The sequence below is a fragment of the Gymnoscopelus microlampas genome, assembly GCF_963454915.1.
Source record: "Gymnoscopelus microlampas genome assembly, chromosome: 5".
Classification (NCBI taxonomy): Eukaryota; Metazoa; Chordata; class Actinopteri; order Myctophiformes; family Myctophidae; genus Gymnoscopelus; species Gymnoscopelus microlampas.
This window is the reverse complement of record NC_139942.1, coordinates 49,030,881-49,056,449: the sequence shown is the minus strand read 5'-3', so window position 1 is coordinate 49,056,449 and position 25,569 is coordinate 49,030,881. Positions and strand designations below refer to the sequence as shown.

Sequence of the window (25,569 nt, the reverse complement as noted above, 5' to 3'; positions counted from 1 at the left end):
AGTAAGTGGTCAGACTCGGGAAGGGTTTTCTATGCGCCAGCACACAGCGCTATCATATGACTGCAATGCAGTCATCCAACTCAACCACCTATTCTTTTAATCAATATATAACAAAAAAACAATACAAGCCAACTTAATCTCAGCTATTTTCATTACTTTTGTGCGACACTGTTGTATGATGAAATAGGGCATTCATTTACGTGAAGAAAACAAAAGCTGAAATATGGAGATACAAGGTTTCTTCCCGACAACAACGACACAGGCCTGGGCAGGCTATTTTTTGAGAATTTGCCTGTAACAAGCCCAAAATAGATAGAAATAGGTTAGGTTAGTGTGGTTAACATTAACTTTGACTAGATGTAAACAAAAAAAGACACGGTAAACCGGGATATGGTACAGAAAAAAAAGATAACTTTAATATTGAACATTTACAAGCATCAGAGCCTAGGCTCATGTCCACACGGTATTGGCTGTGGTAGACACACATGGTCCAGATGTCCCGTCCAAGCAGTACTACACGTACCACCGGAACCCGAAGCGCTTGTGCAAAAGCTCCTGACGGGGCTTGAGGTTGTACAGCTCCTGTGAGAGGGGGGGTACCCAGCGGTCCGTGCTGAAGACATTCTCCCCAACCTGCAGGACAGAGTGACAAGACAACAGAGAAGAGTTCTCATAATCAATATTTTGCAGTTTGTATCCACAATATCCAGCCTTGACATCGCATTGATGTCTTTCATAAATGCATGGTTATTTGCACGATGGAGCAAATAGTCCAATCAGCTCTAATGACTGGTTCTAGGCCTTTGCATCAGATAAACCATCAAACCTTTTAATTCTAAGGACCCCCAGCTTGGTAAGGAATAGGCCAAATGGAACCAAATGGACCCCTTGTTCCGTTTGTACACTCTTGGAGTTACAGACCTGTAAGTGTGCATTTGGTTCCTATTCCTAACTATCAATAATTTAGCTGGGGACCCCCTGGAACCCCCCGCCCAAGGATCCCTGGTGGTGGTACGTAATTACACACAAACAAAAATATTAGCAGTAGCTCAGTAGCCACCCTAATACTAGCATGTCCAGGATTGTGATGCTACATCATGGCAGGGGCCGTCTGCCATCAAGCCGCCTCACACTGCAGAAATGGGAGATATACTCCTGCCCTATGGGACACATGGCTCCTAAGGCTAACTACAGTACTTACAGTTGCTCAGCAGCCACCCTAAACAAGACTTACGGCTTCTGATGTGACGTGGCAACAAACCATGATTTATATAATGTTCTGTTATTAACATAAATATGCATCAGCCGTTTATTTTATTTTTTGGCCTACAGGGAGTCAAGGTGCCAATACTCCAATGCCATTTATCCATGAAACACGTGCGTGCACGTACGTGCACTGTACAGTGCTGTACCTTGCGCGTGAAAAAGATTACTGGCCACACGCTGGCCTACTCTGTGTGGCCTCACTACTAACAGTTCTATTAGAACCAGAAACCTTCCATAACCTGAGAAGTTCTGTGGTAGATTTCTGTTTACATATCCATTATAACCAGAACCACCCCTGAAGTGGGAGGTATGTCATAAAAAAAACGTGTGAAAACAGGGACCAAATTAGGTTCCAAGAACCTTATCTCAGACCGAGCCATAGCGTATGGAACAAAGTCGGAACCAGAGGAATTGGATCCAACATTGAGGAACCGAAATCTGTTCCATCACATTTGGAACCGGTTTCACACTGTAAGATCTGGTATACTATGTGGACTTCACGTCTGCCGAGTGTACAGATGGAACCAAATGGGCCCTTACAGGTCCATCTGTACACTCTCAGAGTTACAGACCCGTATCGGCCCATTTAGAACCTATAGGATTCATTGAAGGGAACCGTTAAGGAATCAGGATCGTTAAGAGGGAATTGTTATGGAACCGGAATCGTAAAAATCCTGAAGGATCCCAACCGTATTTCACGGCATGGCTCACTTCGTTCTTATAGTGGAAAAAAGCCTATAGTCATCCTAAGAACAAACCCTGAGAGGAAAGACAGCCTTTTTACCTTCCAGCCTGGGACGTCCTTCATGATAATGGCCTCTTCCTCTAGATTCTCCTTCAGCGTCCGTAATGTGCTGGTGAGAAAAAGTTTAAATTCCAGAGTCATTTAACCACTTTCAAAACTGATGTCCCTATTTTTGACCATGTCTTTATAGGCAAACCTTCTCTTTTTTTTTTTACAGCCGACCTACAAGCTCAGACTGCCATGATGCGACACGTTCTGTTCATGCGACACCATAGTTCAACTAAGTAATAAATATGGCTTGTGGTTAAAGGTAGTGTTACTGTTGAGTAATAGTTTTTGGTTAAAACAAAACGGGGGGGGGGGGGGGGGGTTCAGTAACATGGGTCTGCCCGTCTCTTTTTAATGAACAGAAAATAAATTTTCAGGTGGGTTGCCAATTTAATCCAATCAGAGAGAGTACCGATTTCAATTACATTTGTATAAAATTCGGATCCTTACTAAAGAGCCGGAGACAGAGAGACCCCGTTACTGAACACTCTCAGCAATTACAGCTATCAGAATAGAATTATAGAGCTATACAACACTTACTTTAACAAAATGTATCATTACTGCACCTCACCTCCAAAATATGGGTGATACCACAACATTTAGAATAGGGAGCTTGTGTGTGTGTGTGTGTGTGTGTGTGTGTGTGTGTGTGTGTGTGTGTGTGTGTGTGTGTGTGTGTGTGTGTGTGTGTGTGTGTGTGTGTGTGTGTGCCAGACCGATGCCAGATTTGTAATTCCGATACCGATGTTGGAGAGTTTTGACCGATATATTGTCTAAATCAATTTGAAAAACTTGGAATTGCTTGTGTGTGTGTGTGTGTGTGCATTCACCTCCGATCATATTCTGCTTGCAGCAAGGGCAGAAGAGCTACCCTGGCCTCCAGCTCCTCGATCAGCAACCTCCTACAATGTGCACACATGTGACACAATGTCAGCTCGTGAATAATATATTACACAAATTATGAATATTAACCAATTGAAGCTTAGCATCCATATTCTGGGGGGGTTCACCGAAAATAGCCATTTTACAAGCTCACAACGCGTCATAAGCTTGTAGATCGGCTATTTTCGGCAAGGACATTTGGAATTGGTGAAGCCCATGGGAATTTATTCAACTAAGTATATAGGGCCAATATACAAATATTGTTAAAACAGTTAGAAGTCTCATCTCACCTCCTCTCTCTGTTCCATTTAAACAGCCTCCAGTAACCAAACACCATCAATCCAATTCCAATGCCAAACATGCTATAGCCTGCAAAGGAAATAATTAACATTAGCAAGGCAGCACTAGGGATCATTTCTGTGCCGGAATCCGGACTCACTTTCCGTCGCATTCTCAGCTCCCCAGTACACTTTCAATATGATCCATACATTTCTATATTATGGCATAAAAATCATTTAAAAAAAGACCACTTCATTATTATAATTATTCTTTTATCCTTTTAGCCTAAATGTCTGACTGTACCTCGTGCTGTTTACATTTCTGACTAATAGTCAAGTCATCTTTTATACATCTTATCATATTTTAATGCCATTTAATTAGCGTTACCACAACTACTTATTCTGTACTTATGTTCTCTTGAGTTTATATAACTGTATGTGTCATACCTTACACAGTTCTGTCAGGTTCTCCTCTAGACTGAGGGCTTATCTGGGTCATCCTTTTAGCATTATTTTGTATAAATCTGTGCCACGTGCCATGTTTATGTGAATTGTTAAAGTTTTCAATCAATGGAACCATTGGCGCACATATGTGTATGTCAGAATCTGAACAATGTGGGCTATTTGCTTTTTTTCCTTTCTGTTATTTTACTGTGTTGTGTTCTTAATTGTGGTATGGATCTCCCTGGGTCTATTTAATTTAATTATTGTCGTGCTGGCTGCAATGACAACTCAATGTCCCTCGGGAAGTTATGTCTGTCTATCAATCTATGGCAGGGGTCTTCAACAGGGGGTCCTCAGAGTTACTACAGGGGGTCCGCCAAATCTTTGTGTGATATGATTTTTTCCTTTTGCATTAACCACTTCAACCCTAGCATTCCTTTTCTGAAGAGAACTTTAGCCAAAAATAGCAGATCTACAAGCTCACAACGCCTCGCCCTGGCGTTGTGAGCTTGTAGATCTGCTATTTTTGGCAAAGAGTTATAGGTGTATAGTTAAAAAAGAGCAGCAAAAGTTTATCTGAAACACAATTTTATACAATACAGAGGGGGTCCCTAGCTGCTTCATCTCTCTCTCAGCTAGGGGGTCATTGGCCTGAAAACGTTGAAGACCCCTGATCTATGGTGAAAGATAATCACAAATATTTCAAAATCACACGCCCAATTGCAGACCAAAACTCTACAGCCTCTTGTCCCTCGGGAACATTAAATTTGATTTCAATGACAGGGTAAATCAGTGTAGTGCCGCTGACAATAAACATAAGACTGCAGTAGCTCACATGCATTTGTCACAACATTAGCTATGGTTCACATGACGGTCGTGGATGAACTTCAACCTGGTGTTTGCACTTTCTCCATTTACAGCCTGTACATATACATAAACGTTCATATTTCAAATATAAAGTGCTTACCCCATGGCCACGGATGGATACAATTCTACTCGGGCCCGCACAAGAACCCGTATCCTCCATAGTGTTCAAAAAAAGCATTTTAATCCGACCGGCGGCCATTTTCTCATAGTTATAATGTATCATAGTGCAATACTCCACCCAACCGATAGGAGCGCGTAGTTGAAAGCATATGGGGAAAATGGCCACCGATCGGATTAAAATGTTTTTATTAACAATACGGAAATTATAGGTACGTCTGAGGGCCCGTACACAATTGTAACATCCGTGGCCATGAGGTCAGCACTTTATATTTGAAATCTGAACGTTTATGTAGATGTACGGGCTGTAAATGGATAAAGTGCAAACACCAGGTTGATGTTCGTCCATGACTGTCATGATATGACAGTCATGTTTCAGGGCTATCATCACAACATAAACACAGGCGACACAAAGCCACTGAAACGCAGCGAAACGTATGTCAGACGGCAAGACAAACTGCATTGCACTGAACACACATACACCAGCCTAAGAACATCCTTATAACTGAATCAGAGCATAGCGACAGAGGCATTAGCCTGAGTGTTAGCCAGCGCTATAGCCGTTTTGCCTGTGTCTGTCAGACTGACCCCCCCGATACACACATGTTTTCACATTAAGATCTTACTAAAACAAAGTAACGTTACATGTTGTAGTTTAGTACCAGATAGTCCTCGTTTGGGCAGGTTCCTCTTATAATCGATAGGACCATAACCTCCCGGAGGAGGCATGTCCTGCTTCACCTTGGACGCCGCCATTTTCCTGCCACTGTCAGCCTTTGCTCCTTCCAAAACAGTAAGAGGTCACGTGACAATTGTGAGGTAGTTTACTGGAGTATTTCCAATTTTCAGTACTTTTACTTACTACTCCACTACATCTCAAACCAAGGCACATATTATACTTTTACTCCACTACAATCATCTGAAAACTTTAGTTATACTAGTTACTTTGTAGATTTTTATTTTTAACCTAGCCCTAAGAATGTCTGTGATACATATACACATCATGTATGAATACATGAAATGTATGTAAGATCACAGCTAGGGCTACACTTCAACCCCATTAGAAAATAGACAATCTACTAGCTCACAATGAGCGTGTAGATCTGCAATTTCTTTTCTTTTTAAGTGTACATTTATATACATTTGAAAACATGTGAAATGGGACATTCTGCACAATGAGTACTTTCTACTTTTGGTACTTTAAGTACATTTTGATACTTTTGTACTTTTACTAAACTCTTTAGTCGTTATTTTTTAATGAGTGCTCTTTCCACCACTGGTCGCTGTTGTGCCTAGCTTAATAATAATAATACATCAAACTTATATTGGTTGGCATTACCCGTTTAGCCGATCTACTAATTAAAGATGAAATCAAATGCCCAAAAACAGCTGATCTGATCTACAAAGTCACAAAGTGTAGAACATAGACTGTAATAAATGAGAGGTGTAGAACAGCTATTTTCGAGCATCAAAAAAAGTAGGATTTGTAGTTTTGCACATTTGTGGAGCGGATACGGAAACGGTCTTTCTGCGTAGCATGAGGGCGGGGCGCGGGCTCTAGACCGGATCTGAGCAGTGCGTACCCATTATTCCGTCCGTTTCCGTTTCCGCATCCGCTCCGGTTGTTGCACAATACCCGTCGTCGTCGTTGACGTCGTCGTCGCGGTTGTTGCGTCGTTTCGTTTTGTTACTGCGTCGTCTCTTCGGACGGTCTGTGTGTTTGTTGTTGTCAGCCAGCCAGCCAAAAGCCTGTGTTATTTTTTTGTCTTCCAAAATGGCGGCCAGCAGCGCGGAAGCTCCCGAGTCATGGTACCTGGCCCTGCTGGGCTTCGCCGAGCACTTTCGCACGTCCAGTCCGCCCAAGATTCGCCTGTGCGTCCATTGTCTGAAGGCCGTGTTCCAGTTCAAGCCCCCGCAGCGGGTGGAGGCCCGCACCCACCTCCAGCTGGGCTCGGTGCTGTACCACCACACCAAGAACACCGAGCTGGCCCGCAGCCACCTGGAGAAGGCGGTGAGACTTTGAGATAGAGAGACTCAACAACAACAAACAACAAAAAAACACACCATTACTAAATATATACGGACATAATTCACGCAATGTGTTGAAAGTTTTGTCCTCATTCTGCATTATCTATTTAATTTAATGTGGGTCCATTTGGTTCCATCTGTACTCACAGACGCGTAAACACGCAATAACTAAATGATAAGGACATGATTCACATTTCACAATGTGTTCAAGTTGTGTCTTCATTCTGCATAGGACCAGCACAACTTGAGAGTGTACAGATGTAACCAAATGCACCCGTAAGGGTCCATTTGGTTGCATCTGTACACTCTCAGAGTTCCAGACGCGTAAACACACGATAACTCATTTTAAGGACATATTCACAATGTGTTAAGTTAAGTTTTGTCCTCATTCTGCATTATATATTAGTTTAATTTCAAGGACCACCATAACTCTTAAGAGTGTACAAGATGTACGGGTCCATTTGGTTCCATCTGTACACTCCCGAGAGTTACAGACGCGTAAACACACAATAACTAATTTTAAGGACATAATATTCACAATGTGTTAGTTTTGTCCTCATTCTGCATTATCTATTGGTGGTTTTAGACTTCACGTTGATTTGAATGATGTTGTTGAATCGTTTACTTTTGCTTTCTCTTCCCCAGTGGTTCATCTCTCAACAAGTATCCTTTTTTCCCCTTTCTGTCCACCATATACTGTATAGCAGGGGTCTTCAACAGGGGGTCCTCAGAGTTACTACAGGGGGTCCGCCAAAATCTTTGTGTGATATATTATTTTTTTCCTCAACTTGAACCCTAGCATCCCTATTCTGAAGAGAACTTTAGCCAAAAAATAGCAGATCTACAAGCTCACAACGCCTCGCGCGTGTGGGCTTGTAGATCGGCTATTTTTTTGCAAAGAGGTATAGGTGTAGAGGGAAAAAAGAGCAGACCAAGTATAAAAAGACAAGTTTAATCTGAAACTCAATTTTATACAATATAAAGGGGGGTCCCTGTTCATTTCTCTCTCAGCTAGGGGGTCCTTGGGATGAAAACGTTGAAGACCCCTGCGCAGTGATTCTTTTAATCTCTGAGCTTGTTGTAATCTGCTGTTTTCAACTAATGTTAGCCTATATTTTTTTGCTGAATGTCCAGCTATTATGACATGCCCGGGGTCACATTAGGGTTAATGTGGTTAACTATAATATTCACCTAGTGGGGACCCCCTGGAAGCCCACCACCAAGGACCCCTGGCGGTCCCCGGACCCCACGCTGAGAGCCGCCGCTATAAATAATGTTCAATAGAATTGTTAAAGTAACACATTAGGCATTACTAGCACTTATAAAGTTGTTTAATTCTTTAACCAATAATATCAGATTGCTCAATTTGAAGATGTCAAATTTGAAGCGGCAAGTCTTCTGTCGGAGCTCTACTGCCAGCAGGTAGGTGATGTATTTCAAGTAGCCTACTGCTATAATATACTGTATGAAATAAAACATTCACATTTCAGTGGAAACTATAACAACTTCAGTCCTATAGTATATTTGTCATATAACAAATTGTGAAAATAGCTGGTGATCTACAAGCTCACAACGCTTCACGTTGTGAGCTTGTAGATCTGCTATTTTCGCTATTATAGACAATTGTGGGAAATGAATGGTTAATATGGTTGTGGTTAATCAAGCTTTAGTTTCGAATACTGACTTACACTGTACTTAGTCCGTATTGCAGCGTTGTTACATAGTTTAACTTGCTTTTTGATTCATTTGAAGAATTTGGTGGACTCCGCAAAACCACTGTTGCGGAAAGCCATCCAGATTTCCCAACAAACTCCCTACTGGCACTGCAGACTTCTATTCCAACTGGCGGTAAGATAACCCAACATTATGGCAGAAACCGACTCCTAGATCTCACTATTCAAGATTCCTGTGGCCACTGGATTTACAACATGGTTAATGTATGTGATGTCTCTCTCTCTTTTTGCGTCTCTCTCAGCAACTACACACACTAGAGAAAGATTTGGTGTCAGCATGTGACCTCCTGGGCGTGGGAGCCGAGTATGCGAGGGTTGTGGGTTCAGAATACACCAGGTAAAGGGTATTGACATATCAATAAGATATTTATCTTTGTACCTTAAGTCATTGTCATTACTGCAGTTAAGGTTTTTTTTGTGCCTTTCTTTCCTTCTCTACAGAGCCCTGTTCTTACTAAGTAAAGGAATGGTGAGCTTAAATCATTTCCCACTTTTTGAAGTCATATGACGCACATTGCTATGTTGTATCACATTACAGTATCACGTCTCTCAACCTAGTATTGTTTACATAACTTGTCTTCCACATCTGAAGTAAGAATGAAAGTAACTTGTGAAGTTTTATGAACAAAGCTGCTTCATAAAGTCATTGCTAGCATAAGTTAGAGATTTGATTTGGGGGGGACAAATAATGTTATACATACGTAGACCATCAACAATGTTGGTGTATCTAACAGATTTGCAGAAAAAAAGGTGTGTGTGTGCGTATATATACACATACATTATTTGTATTTTTGTACATGCATAGATTATCAACTACAATGCAACTTTTAGTTGGCATTTCCTGGTTTTACAAAGACAAGATGCCAGTGTAGTGAGCATTCAGTGTCATCTTCCAGTGACATGCGCACTGAATGTGAGATCAATTGACATTTCCAAGCAGAAAAGTTAAAATAATCCTTTGACCCGACTGTGTGTCCCAGAGATGATATATGTTTGTCCCAAATACAGATTTTATCGTCCCCAAATGCCTAGTACTGCACTCATTAAGTCTGATTTATACTTCAGTGTCACACACTGAAACTAGGCAATTTACAATTTAGGCATTTATCCAGGGCCACTTATCAGTGCAAGATCGGAGTCAATAAACAAGGTAGATAGACTCAAGTAGAGTGCAGCCGATTAACCAATTTAGCTGATTTACAAGCTCACAACGCATTAGGATCTTGTAAATCTGCTATTTCCAACGGGCGACATGGCACCACGACAGAGCATAACTTGGGCATTAGACACCTCTCGCGAGAACTACTCCATAAAGGGGGACAGCCCAGTATACAGCCCTTGCCGGGTATTTCATTGTTAAAAAATCTGTTGTGGATTCCATGTGGGATAGGGGCATTGTGACTGAGCTCACCGTACATATTGTCCCTGTATCTGTGGCACTGCAGTTGCTGCTGATGGAGAGGAAGCTGAGTGAAGTGAACCCTCTGCTGACGCTGTGTGGGACCATCGTGGACAACTGGCAGGGAAACCCCATCCAGAAGGAGTCCCTCAGGGTCTTCTTTATGGTGCTGCAGGTCACACATTACCTGGACGCTGGACAGGTACAACAACAATGGACTGCGTAGTGTTTCTCAGCAGTTTTTAATTTCAAGGACCCCCAGTTTGACATGCATTAGGCCACAGCCCCCCTTTATGTCTTGGACCCCAATCTGCACTGTATTAATTTAACACTGAGAGTAAACAAATGGAACCAAATGGACCTGTAAGGGTCCAATTTGGTTCCATTTGAACACCCTCAGAGTTACAGTAGGGGTCCATTTTGGTAGTTAATCGATTATCTGGGGATGCCCCTCAAGGCCTGTACCCCATGTTGGGAACCAGTGAGCGCTTTGAGATCAGTACTTATGAAAGGCGTCTTCAACTTGGTTCTCTCAGGTGTCATCTTGGTAATGCCCAACGTGCAGTAAGTTAACGACTAACAAAACAGTTAGTTCTCTGTCTCCTCTATATTATACCGTATACATGGTGTTATTAGTTTGTTCGTTTGTTACTGCGCTAATATTTTAATTGTGAACATGCTGATTAGGTGAAGAGTGTGAAGCCGTGTCTGAAACAGCTTCAACAGTGCATCCAGACCATCTCCACTCTTCATGACGATGAGATCTTACCCAGCAATCCAGCTGACCTCTTCCATTGGCTGCCTAAGGAGCACATGTGTGTGCTTGTGTACCTGGTGAGATGCAACTGCTGCAGGAGCATGTGTAACGCACGCACACACACTCTGTCAGATATAATGAATAGAAAAATAAGAATCTTGTGGATCTCGGGATCCACATGGGAACTGCACAGCTCCAATGTGGATCTTGGACGTTTGTGTGACCATATTATGACATCGGTGGACTATGACATCTATGAAGTAAATTTAGCAAGGTTTCAGCCTGATCCGAGCACCACTGACATCCATTATAAAATAATACTTCATATAACTTGAAAAAAAGATCAGACTGGATTTACTTCTACTTTGTAGTGAAGCGTAGTGTTGAAGAAAAGCCTAGTTCTTATAGAGCCACACAATAAAGTCTTCTACTTTGTATTCTGGCATTTCAATGATGTCATATTGAAGACGTCAGTCTTGTCCACATTGGGGTAATATAAGGCTTCAGCTCCATTGGCTTCCAATATAAAATAAAAAAATATTGAATGAATTATAAAACACTAGACCATACCCGGTCGACGCATCCGTGGGGGGATATGCGCACATGATCTGGCAACCCGGGAGGCGACATTCTTTGACACATAAACGCTAATAAGCAGCTGAGATTTGATGAAATTGAAAAACGGGCTTCACAGTTAAGTTCAGATGGTAATGGTCAATGGCTGTGTGCAAAATCAGAGCAATTGGTCCAGCCACTGAGGAGAACCGGGTAGCTTCACGTACTCACCTACTCCCGCTACAGACAGAGGTTACTAGAATTATAGTAGGATAAGTTAGTCCACTGGCAGTGTGCACAAGAAAGTTGGCGCTGATCCGTCCAGTGGTTTGCCAGATTATCTCCGGACAACACACACACACATACAAACCGACCCTCTCATAGACGGCTAGACTCCTACAGAGTCACGGCATAAAAACACTGACTCCACACATTGACCTTTGAATGGGATTTACAACCGTAACATAAAATAACGTATCTTGTATTGCTTTCATCCACCCCCCCCCCCCAAAAAAACAGGTGACTGTGATGCACTCCATGCAGGCCGGCTACTTGGAGAAGGCTCAGAAGTACACAGATAAAGCACTCATGCAGCTGGAGAAGCTGAAAAGTGAGTGTCGTTTGTAGAAGCTGACTTTGGTCCGATGCGGATAACGGCCAATATACAGGCCAAGACCGATATATCATGTGACAGCTCTCATAGCCGGTGTGTTCCCTATCCGTATCAGTGACTTTGAATTGACCCAGATGTGCTTGTTGTTTTTGTTGAAGTGCTGGACAACAGTCCCATTCTGTCCACTCTGCAAGTCATCCTCCTGGAGCACATCATCATGTGCCGGCTGGTCACTGGACACAAGGCCACCGCCTTACAGGAGGTGGGTAAACGCTATGATATGTCCTATGTTTTTGGTGTGTGTGTGCTACTGACAAACTGATGGCATCTGAAGAAAATAATAGGTTCTGGCCTTCTAGCTTTTGCTAGTCTACTTATAATAACATTGAGCTTTAACTTTTTTAAACAAAAACATATCACGTACATCTAAGTGGTTTAAATACATAGGGTTAATACTTGTTCTCATATGATGATGATGATTCTGATTACTCTTTATTCAGATTTCTCAAGTGTGCCAGCTTTGCCAGCAGTCTCCCAGGTTGTTCACCAACCACGCTGCACAGCTTCACACACTACTGGCAAGTATAGGCCTCCATCCCAACACACACACAAACGCACGCACACACACTCACTCAGGCACGCACAGGTTTGGGATCCGCAACCGGAGTAACCGGTTCCATTACATTTTGAACCGTTTCCGGAATCACACTGTCAGTGCTGGTATGTGGACTTAACATCTGCTGTACAATTACAATGCTGGTTGGTTCTCGAACTTTTTAATTTCAAGGACCACCATAACTCTTGACAGTGGAACCAAATGGACCAGTAATTGGTTCCATTTGTACACTGTCAGAGTTACAGACCTTTAATGGTCCATTTGGAACCCCCTATAGGAATCGCTAAGGAATCGGACCGTTAAGAGAGAGGGTCCCACGGTCATGTAATTCATAGAAATATTTTGAAATAAAAAAAAAACTTTTTTCCAGGCATGAAAAAGGTTTGGATTTAATCAATTGTTTTGGAAAATGTTTGGATATACATTGTTTTTGGCTATTGATTGTGTTAACAAAAAACACATCCCATGTCTAACATCTAACACGTAAAATATGCGACAAGGTAAAATGTAGCGCTGCGCGAGCTGCGTGAGTGCGGCCTGCTATAGGCCTGGAACTGGGTTAAAATGATTTGGAAAAGTTTTGGAAAATTAATTGGTAAAAATGTGTGGGAACCCTGAGAGAATCGTTAAGGAACTGGAAATGTTAAAATCCTAAAGGATCCCAACCCTACACACACACACACACACACACACACACACACAGAGACTGAGAAAGAAGTCAGTCATAGACGTGTGTCCATTCCTCTGTTCATTCCCAGGGTCTGTACTGCATCTCAGTGAACTGCATGGACAACGCAGAGGCTCAGTTCACCGCTGCACTACAAGTAAGTCCATTAAATGAACAACATTTATAGGCAGTGGCATATATATCTCATAACTCCATCAAATTTCAGAAGGTTTTTGAACAAAAACGTAATGGAGTGGAACATTGGCTGCTAAGGGCTTGATAATACTTAGTTGGGCCACGGTGCTGTGCTCTGAAAATAGCAGCTCTACAAAAATACTGCTGAAAAGTGAGTTTTAGTACCATTGTTGAGTGAAAAATCAAATAACCATAATAATCAGCGTTGCACTGAGACACACACACACACACACACACACACACACACACACAGAGGTGAAATGCATATTTTTGCCCTCCCTTTAGCAATGGTGATCCGTTTCTTTAACTGAGAAGAAGATAGAAGACGCCTGAAATGTCATCTCGGTGTCGGTCCACTGAGCTGTAGCCTACTCTTTATATTCATTAAAAAATAGGTGTAATTGTGTAGCCTAAATGTACTATTTGATTAAAACTAAGCACCGCAACCCACAGTGCAAAAGAGAAGTGCAACGTTCTATAGGAAAACAATGAGTTTGCTGGTGAGACTCGTGTGATCGCCCCCTAAGAAAGAACACTATTGGTCACGTCACGCGACAGAATAGTTTGACTCCCTGTTTTTTTTCTATCTCTCAGCTGACAACGCACCAGGAGCTATGGACGTTCATCGTCACCAACCTGGCCACCGTCTACATCCGAGAAGGCAACAGACACCAAGAGGTCAGACTGAGGGACGGGTCATTTGCTCCATCATGTGAAGGAGTAGGCCTTATTATCTAGACCTCAGTACTAAGTGTATTTTTCTACCCACAGCTCTATAGTCTTCTTGAGAGGATCAATCCCGACCACAACTTCCCTGTTAGGTAGGTAACTTTTCCACCTATATAATCCCCATAGAATCAAACCTATAGGATTCAGAGCTTTTGTTTTGTTTAGATTTTTAAAGAAATTCATCTTACTTCCAGCTCTCACTGTCTGCGAGCCGCAGCGTTCTACATCAGAGGGCTCCTGTCGTTCTTCCAGGGACGTTACAACGAGGCCAAGTTAGTGTTCTGAACATTTATACTGACAAATCTTACCACTGGCGTCCCTATTTTGGGCGTGTTATATCTCAAATTTATACAGCTTTTTTCTTCTAAGTACCCAAAGACGCTTTACATGATGGGGAGGAGGAGACTTTATTAATGTCTGAATTGACATTGCAGGAGGTTCCTGAGGGAGACCCTGAAGATGTCGAATGCAGAGGATTTAAATAGGCTGACCGCCTGCTCACTGGTCCTGCTGGGACATATATTCTTTGTCCTGGGAAACCACAGGGTAAGGATAAGAAAACCCTCCTCATCCATTGGACCATGTAGCAGCAAAGCGGCATCTCTCTGGTACGAACGATGTTCTTGAACCCGTGTTCTGAATTCATTGTTTCCCCCCAGGAAAGCAGCAACATGGTGGTACCTGCCATGCAGCTGGCCAGCAAGATCCCTGACATGTCCGTCCAGCTCTGGTCCTCCGCGCTCCTCAAAGGTATGACTGCAGCACCGGAGTGCTTATTTGAAAATAAGCAAAACAAGCACACAAAGATTTTATTTTTTTCCTCTTTTGCTCTAATCTAATCCATGTGATCCTCACTCCTAGTCCTAATGCTGTTGAACTCCCTGCAGATCTGAACAAGACATGTGGGAACACCATAGACGCCCACGAGGCCGCCCAGATGCACCAGAACTTCTCCCAGCAGCTCCTGCAGGACCACATGGCTGCCTGTGGCCTGCCTGAACACAACCTCGTCAGCGTAAGCGCACCTCACCTTTTCTAGGCACTTTTCTAGAAAAGCGCTATATAAACTGTATGAATTATTATTATTATTTTTATTATATAATTATAAACCCGGCTCAGGAGGTTGAGCGACCACTTGGGAATCGAAAGGTTCCCATTTTGATCCCGGGCTTCCCGTATTACTGTCCATGTGTCCTTGAGCAAGACACTGAACCCCCAACTGCTCCTGATGAGCAGGTTGGTGCTTTGTATGGTTTCCACCACCATCGGACGTGTGTGTGAATTGGTGAATGTAATGCACATTGTAAAGCGCTTTGGATAAAAGTGCTATATAAATGCAACATTTACCATTGTACCATTTATCTATGTTTTGCTGTCTGTCTGTGTGTCCCTTGCAGTGGACAGACGGCCTTCCTCCGGTGCAGTTCCAGGCCCAGAATGGACCCAACACCAGCCTGGCCAGCCTGCTCTGAGAGCAGAGCCTGCACTGAAAGAGACAGGAAAAGATTGAGAGAGAGAATGGAGAAAAACTAAAAAAGGAAGATGATTCTTCTTGGAGGATGCTAGAGTATAATGACCAGGTTGACGGTAAACAAGATTGTGTGTGTGTGTGTGTGTGTGTGTGTGTGTGTGTGTGTGTTGTGCACGTTCAGTGGCAGCCTCCACTGACTGTGACATTCCTGCAGCAGCAACCAGATGTATGACGTTGGTTTTGTGTCATCCCTTCCCAATGTTTAATTTCCTCCCATCCTAGTTCAGCACCAAGTGTACCCCACCCCCACACTGGACTGAAAAGACATATGTATTGTATATTAACCACTTGCAGCCTGGCGTCCCTATTTTGGGCATGTCACTATAGGCAAAACATTTGTATTTTTTGTAAGAAAAAAAAACCCAAATAGTAGATCTACAAGCACACATGTCATTTTGGCGTTGTCATAACAGGCACATATTTAAATAAAAACATTAACAAAATGAAAGGAAAAATAGCAAATCTACAAGCTCACAGTGATGCATTGTCTGCTTGTAGATGGGCTATTTTGGAAAAATAAAGTTATTTGAATGGGGACTAAGTGGTTATGGCTGGCTACCCGTATTCTGTACTTCTCTCAGAGTATTGGCTTTCACTAGGCATTGCTTGTGACACTTTGCCAACTTTAAAACAAAAGTATGAAAGTACAAAGTAAAATGACAAGTCTTGAATTACATGGTTGAATTAGCATTGATGTCCAAAAGCACTGGTCACGGGGACTAAGGAAATGTGCTTACATTATAGCCTGCCCATTAACCACTTAAACCCTCTATACTTAGTGCAACGGACCTGAGTTGCAACAGTGCTTTTTACTCTCTTTTTTCCCCTTTGCACCAAAGATAGACTATCTACAAGGAGCTTGTAGATCGGCTATTTTTTGGCGAACGTTACCCCCAGGATAGGGATGCTGGGGTTCACCTGTATGAATTGTAATTGGCCAGCATCATTGCTGCTATAACGAGCCAGTTGCAGCCACACCGGTTAAATGGTAGAAGTTAAGATGCATATTGTTGCTGTCGGGTGAAACCTTGTTTGTCCAAAACTGTTACTTTTTAGGAAATTGAAAGAATAACCTGTGTTACAATGGATCCAGTGTTATTATTTTTTCACAAGCTCTTGTTAATACTTTGCATTGGTTAAATATTTATAACCACTTTCTACCTGGCATTCCTATTTTGGGAATGTCATAAATCTTTCAAAAACTGTTGAAATAGCAGATCTAACAAGCTCACAAGCACGTCGCAACGACAGCGTCATACGACACAGTATAAAATAGGCCTACGGCATTCATGAAACGCATAAAAAAAGGAAATTTGGAGATACAAGTTTTCTGCCGACAGTGATGATATTAAGTCTTGAGTTTTGGTATCTTGTTGATGGGGAGGTTTCGGTGGGTCGGTCGAGAACATTTATCTCAGCCGTACTCATCCAGGGAGGTGAGGAGGAGGAGGGCATGAAAATACATATTCTGAGGGGAATATTAGCCAAAAATGGCAGGTCTATATAAGCTGTAGATCGGCTGCCTATTTTTGGCAAATTGGTATATGTGTATATGTGGCCAACTCGGGTCCAATTTACTAAGTCTAGAGTGATTAAATCCATCCCTGTATCAAGTCTCAAGCAGAAGAGTGGATTTAATGACCCCAGGAGATTTTTTTAAAATATATATATATATACAGACACTCGCTTGCTTGACATCAAATCACATTTATTAACAATAACAATGGAATAATTTTCTTTTTTACAGTAAAAGCAACATTGTAACCCGTGAGTAGGTTTGACTTCCATATTCTTCCTGTATCCAGCCCCTTTGACCGTATTAATTTCCAGTGTGCTTTAGTGAATATATGCTGTGTACATTTCCTTTGGATTCTTCCAGTGAACTAGAAACCACTATTTCTTCTAAATAGGATGATTGAATGTTTGCACATATGTTGTTTCATATGATGAAACCCCTATATTTAAATATGTTGTCACTGTTAATAACTATTTTGGCTTTCCATGAATACTCCCTCTGGCAATAGGCAATTAACATGAGCGTCAGAGAAAATAAGTGACTTATTCCAACCAGGTGGGGGTACTATAGAGCTGTATTTGAACAATTTGTTTTCTTTTTGATTTTCTCATTTCTTATTTGGTATTTTTCTTTTATGTACAGTGCAGACTTAGTCTGAGAGCCATAAACAAAGTTTAAAAACAGTGAGAACTTTCCTAAGCAGCACATTTATTACATCTTTTTAAGGTTTTATCCCATTAATACTCTGGCAGAAACTTTGTTTTATAAGGCTGTCGCAGAAAATGGAGACCTTTTTAGATTTCCTAGTTATTTTAGCCGGTTATTTTATTGATTAGTGTGTATTAAAACCGAATGCAATGTGTTTATTGTCAAGGTATTTAATATTTTAACTGCCTTTACATCCAATGCATCGTTTTTTTAAATAAAATTTCAAAATTACAATTGTTTTTATTGTTACTTATGAAGTAGTTTCACTACTTTATGTGTATTAAATGCAAAGCATTTTTTTTTAACTTAAAGTTAGGGTAAGTGATATTTTTGGGTTAAAACAAAAAGTATTTTGTTAAAGTAATCATTGCTATAGAGTGTTTGTTCAGTAACAGGAGTCTCCCCGTCTCTCCAGCTCTTTAATAAACAGAAAATACATTTTCCGGTAGGTGTCAAAATCTCAGCCAATCAAGAGAAAGTACCCATTTTTATAGTGTTCCAGTTCCAATTTTGACTGCTCATTTCTTAGTGTTATCACTTCCAATTCCACTTGTTTAATCTATATCCTGATTGAGTTCTCTATCCTGATTGGATAAAATTGGAAATGAAACTGAAACTGAAACGAAAATGCATTTTCTGTTTTATAAAGAGCTGGAGAGACTAGGAGACTCCTTTTACTGAACAAACACTCTATAGCAATGAGTACTATCAGAATATAGAGCTATTTAACACTTATTTTAACCAAAGAAAATCACTTACCCTACCTTTAAGAGTGTACACATGTAACCAGATGTACCCTCTATAAGAATGAGTAATCATTGTGGGTTTGTTCAGTAATGGGTCTTCCCATCTCAGCAACTCTTCAGTAAACAGAAACTATCTTAGCAGGTGGGTTGCCAATTTCATTCAATCAAGAGAACCCATGTATCAGTTTCAATTTTACAGTGGTCCAGTTTCATTTTGTCTAATTGTTTCATCACTTGCTATTTCACTTGCTTACTCTGTACTGTATGAGTTCTAGCTCCCGATTGGATCCATTTGGTATCCTGGCCTGAAAACGTATTTTCTTTTCACTAAAAAGCTGGAGAGACATGGAGACCCCTGTTACTAAACAAACACTCATTAGCAATGATTACTATGCATATAGAGCTTTTTAACACTTATGTTAACAAAGAAATATCAACAGCACCTTTAACACTACGGTTTTGACTGAAGTTGAGCTTACAAGGATGTTGAGCACATCTTAAAGGGATATTTCACTTTCAAACATTGGGGTCATTTTAACGTCTACTGAGGCCTTTGTGAGCAGCCCAGACAGTTTTTAAGTTGGAAGGAGGTATGTCTGATCAAATGAATATCTAAATACTGAACTAAAAAAAATGGCCTTGACCTGGATTTATTCCCATTAAGTGTTTCCAGTAAGTCCAATTACTTTATTGAACTTTAGTATTCCAATGGACTGCATGACTGGACTGCAACAATTGTACATACTGTATGAAATACATTTGTCTGGCATTGGTCTACAATACATTTAAACTACTGGTGCACATAGTGGATCATTGAGAAATAATGTATGGATTTGCAGCAGTTAATCAGGTGTAGGACAACAGGATGTAATAGTGGGCTTATGTGTTATAGAGTAGACCACTGGTTCTCAAACTGTGGGTCCCCAAATATATGTTGGGGGGGGGGGGGGGGGTCCCAGATGATTTTGGGGCGTCCCCAGGTGATTTTGGGGGGTCCCCCAGATGATTTGCTTAATGTGCAACATTACATTGTTTTCTCACTCAACAGTAAACAAACACATAAGTGTATACAGGGTATCTGCACATTTCTAAAGTGACACATTGTGAGCTTGTAGATCAGCTATTTTCGGCAAAGACGTTTGGTGTAGAGGGGGAAAAGAGCCGACCAAGTACAGAGCTGATGGTCACATTTACAAAGAGGTTTTAAGTGGTTAAATGTCTGAAAATATACACATTAAAATGAATCCAACAAACGTATATAAAAGATAATGTGTAACAAATAAAAAATGTATAACAAATGATAGTGCTGTTAAACAAGTCTATGAAGCTATCTATGAAATCAATGAAAAGGTTTAATCTGCAACATAATTGTATACAGAGCGGGGGTCCCTGCTTCATCTCTCAGCTAAGGGATCCTTGGCCTGAAAAACATGTTGAAGACTTAAGTAAATTAGTAGTGCACAGTGTAGAAATACTTTGTTACAAGAGTCCTGACCTGTATTGATATTACTCATGTAAAAGTACAAAAGCATTACTATCAAAATATAATTAAAGTAACACAAGTAAAAGTATGCTACTTGTTATGCATAATGGTTATTCGGAAATATGTTATTACTGAATTATAATTATTGATTCATTAATGTGTATCATTGCAGATAATGTTAAATTGTGTGTGTGTGTGTGTGTGTGTGTGTGTGTGTGTGTGTGTGTGTGTGTGTGTGTGTGTGTGTGTGTGTGTGTGTGTGTGTGTGTGTGTGTGTGTGTGTGTGTGTGTGTGTGTGTGTGTGTGTGTGTGTGTGTGTGTGTATAAATACATGCATTTATTTATTTGTTTTTACAAGCTACCCAGCTTGTAAATTCCCCCATGATCAATGGGATCAAGTCTTATTGTTAAAATGGTATCATCATTTATTTGTTGATTTATTATAAATACAATCTCGCCAGAGTAGATACCAAATAAATGTAGTGGGGGAAGAAATACAATCTCCCTTTGTAATGTGCAGTAAAACGTGTAAAATGGCAGACAATGGAAATACTCAAGTAAAAGTACAAATACTTTAAAAAAAATACTCAAGTACAGTACTTGAGTAAAAGTACTCAGTTAATTTCCACCACTGCTCGTGTCGAGGCAGACACAAACAACCATCGGTATTCTCTCCACTTCTCCTCGTGTCCTTGTCCTAAATGTCCCCTCCCGCAGACAGCTGGGTATAAGAACAGTGAGAAAGAAGAGATAAGTGCTAGTAAGTGAGTGAAAAGTTTTCAGGATACATTTTGTGTCTCGGTCGGACGCCGCCGAGAGGAGTCGTTTCCTGCCAAATAGTGAGCCAGTCTAATCGTCGGAGCAGCAGCAGCTACTTCCTGCATTGTTACATTGTTACAGTACTTAATGAAGATCAAGTTGACGCTGTCATGTTGTTGCGGCCGGGCGGCCATTATACCCCCCCCCCCCCCCCCCCCCCACACACACACACACACACACACAGGCTCCAATCTGACCAGCCCTCGGCCAACATGAATGGACATGTCCTATCCCCATTGATTGAGTCTGATATGTCAATGATTTGATAGAGATAGATGAAAAATAATAGTAATTTAAAAAAAAAAAATGCATTTATTCTTTTTCAGGGGGGGGGGGGGGGGTCAAACATAACACTGAGCACATATCTAAAATAATAAGTGTCCCCCTTATTCAAAGAGACGCAACCAAAACTTTACATTTAGCTGAAAATTGCCTATCCATAAGCGTTAAATCTGTTATTTACAATATTATATTATAACATATTCTCCAAATAAAGTGGTAGTTGATCATAGAGGCCACATGCCAGGTGGTCCAATTCAGTTTTCTGATAACATGACATTTCACTGTGAATCTCTGAGTTCTCACAACTCTGTATGAGTGCTGTGATAGGAGAAAGCATTATACACACATTTTTAAACACTTTGACTGTTTTTTTTTCTTTCTCACAATGCATTGAGGAGGGTTGTGCGATTGTACATCAGCTATTTTCAAATAGCTGAAGTATAAAAGGGGTGTTTAAATAAGCCTTGGGAAGCACACCTAATAATAAAAATGTCCTCATGTGTGGTTGGAAACCTCATTGTCTCATGTCCAAAACTTTTCAGGATTCAAATTCAAAAATAGCAGATCGACAAGCTCACGTTTCCAGCTTGTAGATCTGCTAATTTTGATACTTTGTGTGACACTGTGTTATGATCAAGTAGGGCATTAATTTACAAGTTAAAATATTACAAGTTAAAATATGGAGATACGAGGTTTCTGACCGACAGCAATGATATGATATTGTGTTGTTCTGGTACAAGGCTGAGTGAAGGTATAGGACCAGCCAGCATACATGGAGCTGAGAGAACAATCGGTTTCGATGACACAGCAACATCTTCTTTGTGTCATTTATTTAAAGAACAGAAGGATGAGACTGACAAAGCATCCAGGCTTCTTTTTTATTGTATTTTCTGCCCCACCTGTTAGAATTGGCCCCAACCCACATCTCCCTTCATGGAGAGAAACTTTGGCTTCTTATGTCTCCAACTGGAGATGATGATATGTCTTGTTTGTTTGTTTCAGTGTTCCTCAAAGCATGTGAGTTGTTTGGACTTGGGTGGTTGTGTGCGGTATTAATTGGTATAGCCCTAAATCCCTGTTTCTTGATGTCAGACAGGTCTGGGGGCCACCATGGGGTCCTAATGGACCCTTGCAGGTCTATAACTCTGAGAGTCTCATTTAAAATAACACTTGAGGATTTTCCAGTGAATAGATTGGGGTCCCAGATATTTAAAACAAACTTTAGCCTATCAACTAGGGGTCTGTGTGCTAATCATGCATATCAAACTGGGGGTCCTTGAAATTAAAAAAGGTTGAGAATACACTGGCCTACCAATTAAGTGGCTGCCTGGCACACAGCTATAAGAGGGGGGGACCCTCAATCATAGAGCCCCTTGGAGCCCAGGGCCCCCTGGCACTGTGTGCATGGGGAGCACACAGCTGTTAAGGGCCCCCCAGTCCTGAGACCCTCATCATCATCATCATCATGCACCTCATAGTCATCAATGTGACTCGAGTTAAGACTCGAGGGGGTGGGCGACCCTGAATCATAGAGCCCCTTGGAGCCCGGGGCCCCCCTGGCTGTGAGGGGGCCCCTAGCCAGGGCCTGGCAACGTGTGGCGTGGGGAGCAGCGTTGGCCCTTGGTGGTGGTCAGCGCTGGTTACATGATGTTCCCTAGGTCGCCCTGGTATGTTGGAGGCGCGCATGCCCACTACGAGGACGCAACGGCTCCATGTGTGTCGAGGAGGCGCATTATTTGGCAACAGAAGCGGCAGCGGGGAGGGCCGTGAAAAAGAGGATATCCCCAGGATCTCAAAAAAACCCAACGATTTATCGAGGTTATAATTACAGGGAAACATTCCTGGGTCGACCACCAGAATACGAGGATCGGGCGACGACGGATCGACCGAGTAAGTTGACGTCGGGGGTGTTAAAGAAGCCAAGTTGTTTTCGTTGCCGTGGATCGTCGGGTTTTTTTTTTTTTTGGTGGGGAGGGGGGGGTTGATTCGGACTCGTCGTGAGAGAGAGGAGCCAGCCAGGTTCTCTTCCACCACCTCCTCTTGTGTGACGATATAGAAGCTGATGGGCTGTTGAAAAGTAACACTTCTTCAGCCCCGCACACACAGCCAAAGGTTGAGCTCTGGGAGGGGTGGCTTCCCTTCTCCTCCTGGGCCACACTAACTAATCTCCTCATGATGTTTGCATAATGTGCTGTTATTTCGGAACTACTTCTTGGTATACGCTGGGATTGGGTGTTTTCGTTTTTTTCAGAGTTCGTTGAATGAGGTAAGGATTGTTTCATCGGCAAATCGCCATCGGCTCGGTCGGTTAGGTTGTCGTGGAAGGATTATTAAGTCGGGTAGTTGAAATGTACGAGTTCCGACGGTTCTTTCTGCCTTGAGAGTGAATGGACCCCCAGGTAAACATAATCGACATTAACGGAGGAGTTTGGGACAGTATGTTGAAAGTTTGTTCCCTCCTCGACCCGACCATTTAAATGCAGGACTCGGGTCGGTTCTTATTGCTGGAGGTGGTCGCCCGAATCTGTGGACCATCATCATCCTATACTACCAGAGTGGGATGCTTCTGTCTGGGGGGCTTTATTACTGGACTTTGACCCGGGTGCCAGCTAGTGACCGGGGGGGGGGGGGGAGGGGGTGATGAAGAAGAAGAAGAAGAGAGAGGGTTGATGTGTTTTTTTTTGTTGTTTTGTTTTCGATCACTCAGCTAACGTTAGCTTTCCCCGGCTAATAAACATGCTGTTATATCTTGTGAGGTGGTCTCAATAATGGAGAAGCCGGCTGGTTGCACATGCTGCTGTGTGTTTGTGTGTGTGTGTGTTGGGTTTATAGGTGTTTTTAAAGGGGGGTGAGTGTAGTTTGTGGATGTGTTGGATGGATGGTGTTTTTAAGCCCCGTGGCACCACTGTTGGTTCTGCTATCTGGTGGCTAATCTTCCTCTACTTCACTGTGACAAACCCTAGTCTTCCTCCTCTTAAAGCTGAACACACACACACACACACACACACACTCAAACTCTTCCTCCTCTCAGCCCAGACGCGCGCGGCCGCCCGCACACATTCACACAGACGCGCACACGCACCAGTGTTGCCAGATGTTGTGAGAGAAACAAGCAACGGGGTCTATGAAAACAAGCCCAAAGGAAGCGAAGCGAGCCCTTCGCCCGTTATTTAAACATTGGCTATTTGAAAATAGCCTATCTACAAGCTAGTAGATCTGCTATTTAATAATAATAATAATAACAACACAAATCTTGATTAGAGGGTCCCTGGCATGAAATATTTTCATATTGGGGGGGGGGGTCCCCAAGCAGACAAATACATATTTATTAGGGGGGTCCTTGACATGAAAATGTTTGAGAAAAACTGTTTTAAACAGTAGGAAGCCAGACCCAAAATAAGCAACTAGCCTACACTTTAGAAACGAGCCAAAAAAACGCAACCCGCAACCACCAATATTTACAAGCAACTTAGCAGAAAAACAACCCCAAAGTCGCTTATAATAAGCAGACATGGCAACACTGGCACGCCCGCACACAATCATACAGACACACACACACACACACACACACACACACACACACACACACACACACACACACACACACACACACACACACACACACACACACACACACACACACACGTTATTTCCCCTCTTCTTCTTCTTCTACTACTACTACTACACGGTACAGTGACAGTAGTTTTCAACGCCGCGTCTCCTTGAAATAAAACAATGGAATGACATTGTTGATGCTGTTATATGTGTAATAGATGTGTAGTTATACAGCCGTGAGGATACCTCTTATTGTAGTTGTAGTCTATATATAAAATAAGATAGAATATCATTAAGGAAGGTATTGTTGTTGTTGTTGTGACGTTATTGGAAGAATAAGAGGACAGGCTTTATTTTATGAAGACGAATGTTGTCCATTTGTGAACAATTTAAAACCTATTGTTTGTTTGTTTGTTTGTTTTATTTACATTTACTTAGAAGTGAAGTGTTGTTTTTGGTTAAATCTGGCAAAGCTGTTTCTTTTTTCTCACTGGACCAGAAGTCTTGTGTTGTTTTGTTCAGGAGAGTTGTTCCTCGTCAGACAAAAGACAGGAAAAAGGAAAGTAATACATTAAGTTTGTATTTACTTAATGAATGTGCAGGACAAAGTTAGTGTGCATTGTTACAATTAGTGTTTGTGTGAGGGCTATGTCAGGGGTCTTCAACGTTTTCAGGCCAAGGACCCCCTAGCTGAGAGAGAGATGAAGCAGGGACCGCCTCTATATCGTATACAATTGTGTTTCAGATTCAACATTTTTTGTTTACGTGGTCTGCTCTTTTCCCCCCTCTACACCTATACCTCTTTGCCAAAAATAGCCGATCTACAAGCTCACAACGCCGTTGTGAGCTTGTAGATCAGCTATTTTTGGCCAAAGTTCTCCTCAGAAAAGGGATACTAGGGTTCAAGTGGTTAAGGGGAAAATAAATAAAAAATCCTATCACACAAAGATTTGGCGGACCCCCTGTAGTAACTCTGAGGACCCCCTAGGG

At 41.9% G+C, this 25,569-nt stretch overlaps 4 protein-coding genes across 18 annotated transcripts in view; 2 read left to right on the top strand and 2 right to left on the bottom strand.

The window, feature by feature from the left end:
• Positions 1–25,569, bottom strand: part of LOC311046080 (histone H3.2) — a gene marked incomplete at both ends in the record, with an annotated part of 175,434 nt that overhangs the window by 32,440 nt on the left and 117,425 nt on the right. The window lies entirely within an intron of this gene.
• On the bottom strand, positions 390–5,427 carry LOC311045274 (NADH dehydrogenase [ubiquinone] 1 alpha subcomplex subunit 13-like). Its single transcript, XM_084057084.1, has 5 exons — positions 5,310–5,427; positions 3,232–3,310; positions 2,890–2,961; positions 2,051–2,120; positions 390–633 (listed from the first exon to the last, which is right to left on the bottom strand). The coding sequence occupies exons 1-5, from the start codon at positions 5,401–5,403 to the stop codon at positions 514–516; spliced, it is 435 nt and encodes a 144-aa protein (XP_083913210.1). The 5' UTR covers positions 5,404–5,427; the 3' UTR covers positions 390–513.
• On the top strand, positions 6,254–17,928 carry LOC311046170 (MAU2 chromatid cohesion factor homolog). Its single transcript, XM_084058344.1, has 19 exons — positions 6,254–6,658; positions 7,321–7,338; positions 8,032–8,097; positions 8,428–8,523; positions 8,651–8,745; positions 8,850–8,877; positions 9,854–10,009; positions 10,495–10,641; positions 11,639–11,729; positions 11,891–11,994; positions 12,233–12,310; positions 13,107–13,172; positions 13,805–13,888; positions 13,982–14,031; positions 14,134–14,211; positions 14,374–14,485; positions 14,599–14,689; positions 14,827–14,954; positions 15,337–17,928. The coding sequence occupies exons 1-19, from the start codon at positions 6,422–6,424 to the stop codon at positions 15,409–15,411; spliced, it is 1,800 nt and encodes a 599-aa protein (XP_083914470.1). The 5' UTR covers positions 6,254–6,421; the 3' UTR covers positions 15,412–17,928.
• Positions 22,754–25,569, top strand: part of LOC311046468 (transcriptional repressor p66-alpha-like) — a 34,474-nt gene continuing 31,658 nt past the window's right edge. For 8 of the 15 annotated variants that reach the window (XR_014600888.1, XM_084058795.1, XM_084058787.1 and 5 more), the window contains exon 1: positions 22,755–22,914. The gene's annotated coding sequence lies outside the window, so the exon portion shown is untranslated. Of the gene's footprint in view, positions 22,915–23,025; positions 23,291–25,569 lie in introns of those variants that run through there. The other 7 variants (XM_084058788.1, XM_084058796.1, XM_084058790.1 and 4 more) reach the window with 2 other exon arrangements.

What these genes read in the sequence shown, in the direction of transcription:
- LOC311045274 (XM_084057084.1), bottom strand. Translation starts at nt 5,403, where the DNA reads ATGGCGGCGTCCAAGGTGAAGCAGGACATGCCTCCTCCGGGAGGTTAT. An exon ending in GCCCAAACGAGGACTATCTG is followed by an intron (nt 3,311 to 5,309) that starts GTACTAAACTAC and finishes TTTCCTTTGCAG; the next exon opens with GCTATAGCATGTTTGGCATT. An exon ending in AAATGGAACAGAGAGAGGAG is followed by an intron (nt 2,962 to 3,231) that starts GTGAGATGAGAC and finishes TGCACATTGTAG; the next exon opens with GAGGTTGCTGATCGAGGAGC.
- LOC311046170 (XM_084058344.1), top strand. Translation starts at nt 6,422, where the DNA reads ATGGCGGCCAGCAGCGCGGAAGCTCCCGAGTCATGGTACCTGGCCCTG. An exon ending in TCTTACTAAGTAAAGGAATG is followed by an intron (nt 8,878 to 9,853) that starts GTGAGCTTAAAT and finishes GTGGCACTGCAG; the next exon opens with TTGCTGCTGATGGAGAGGAA. An exon ending in TGTGTGTGCTTGTGTACCTG is followed by an intron (nt 10,642 to 11,638) that starts GTGAGATGCAAC and finishes CCAAAAAAACAG; the next exon opens with GTGACTGTGATGCACTCCAT.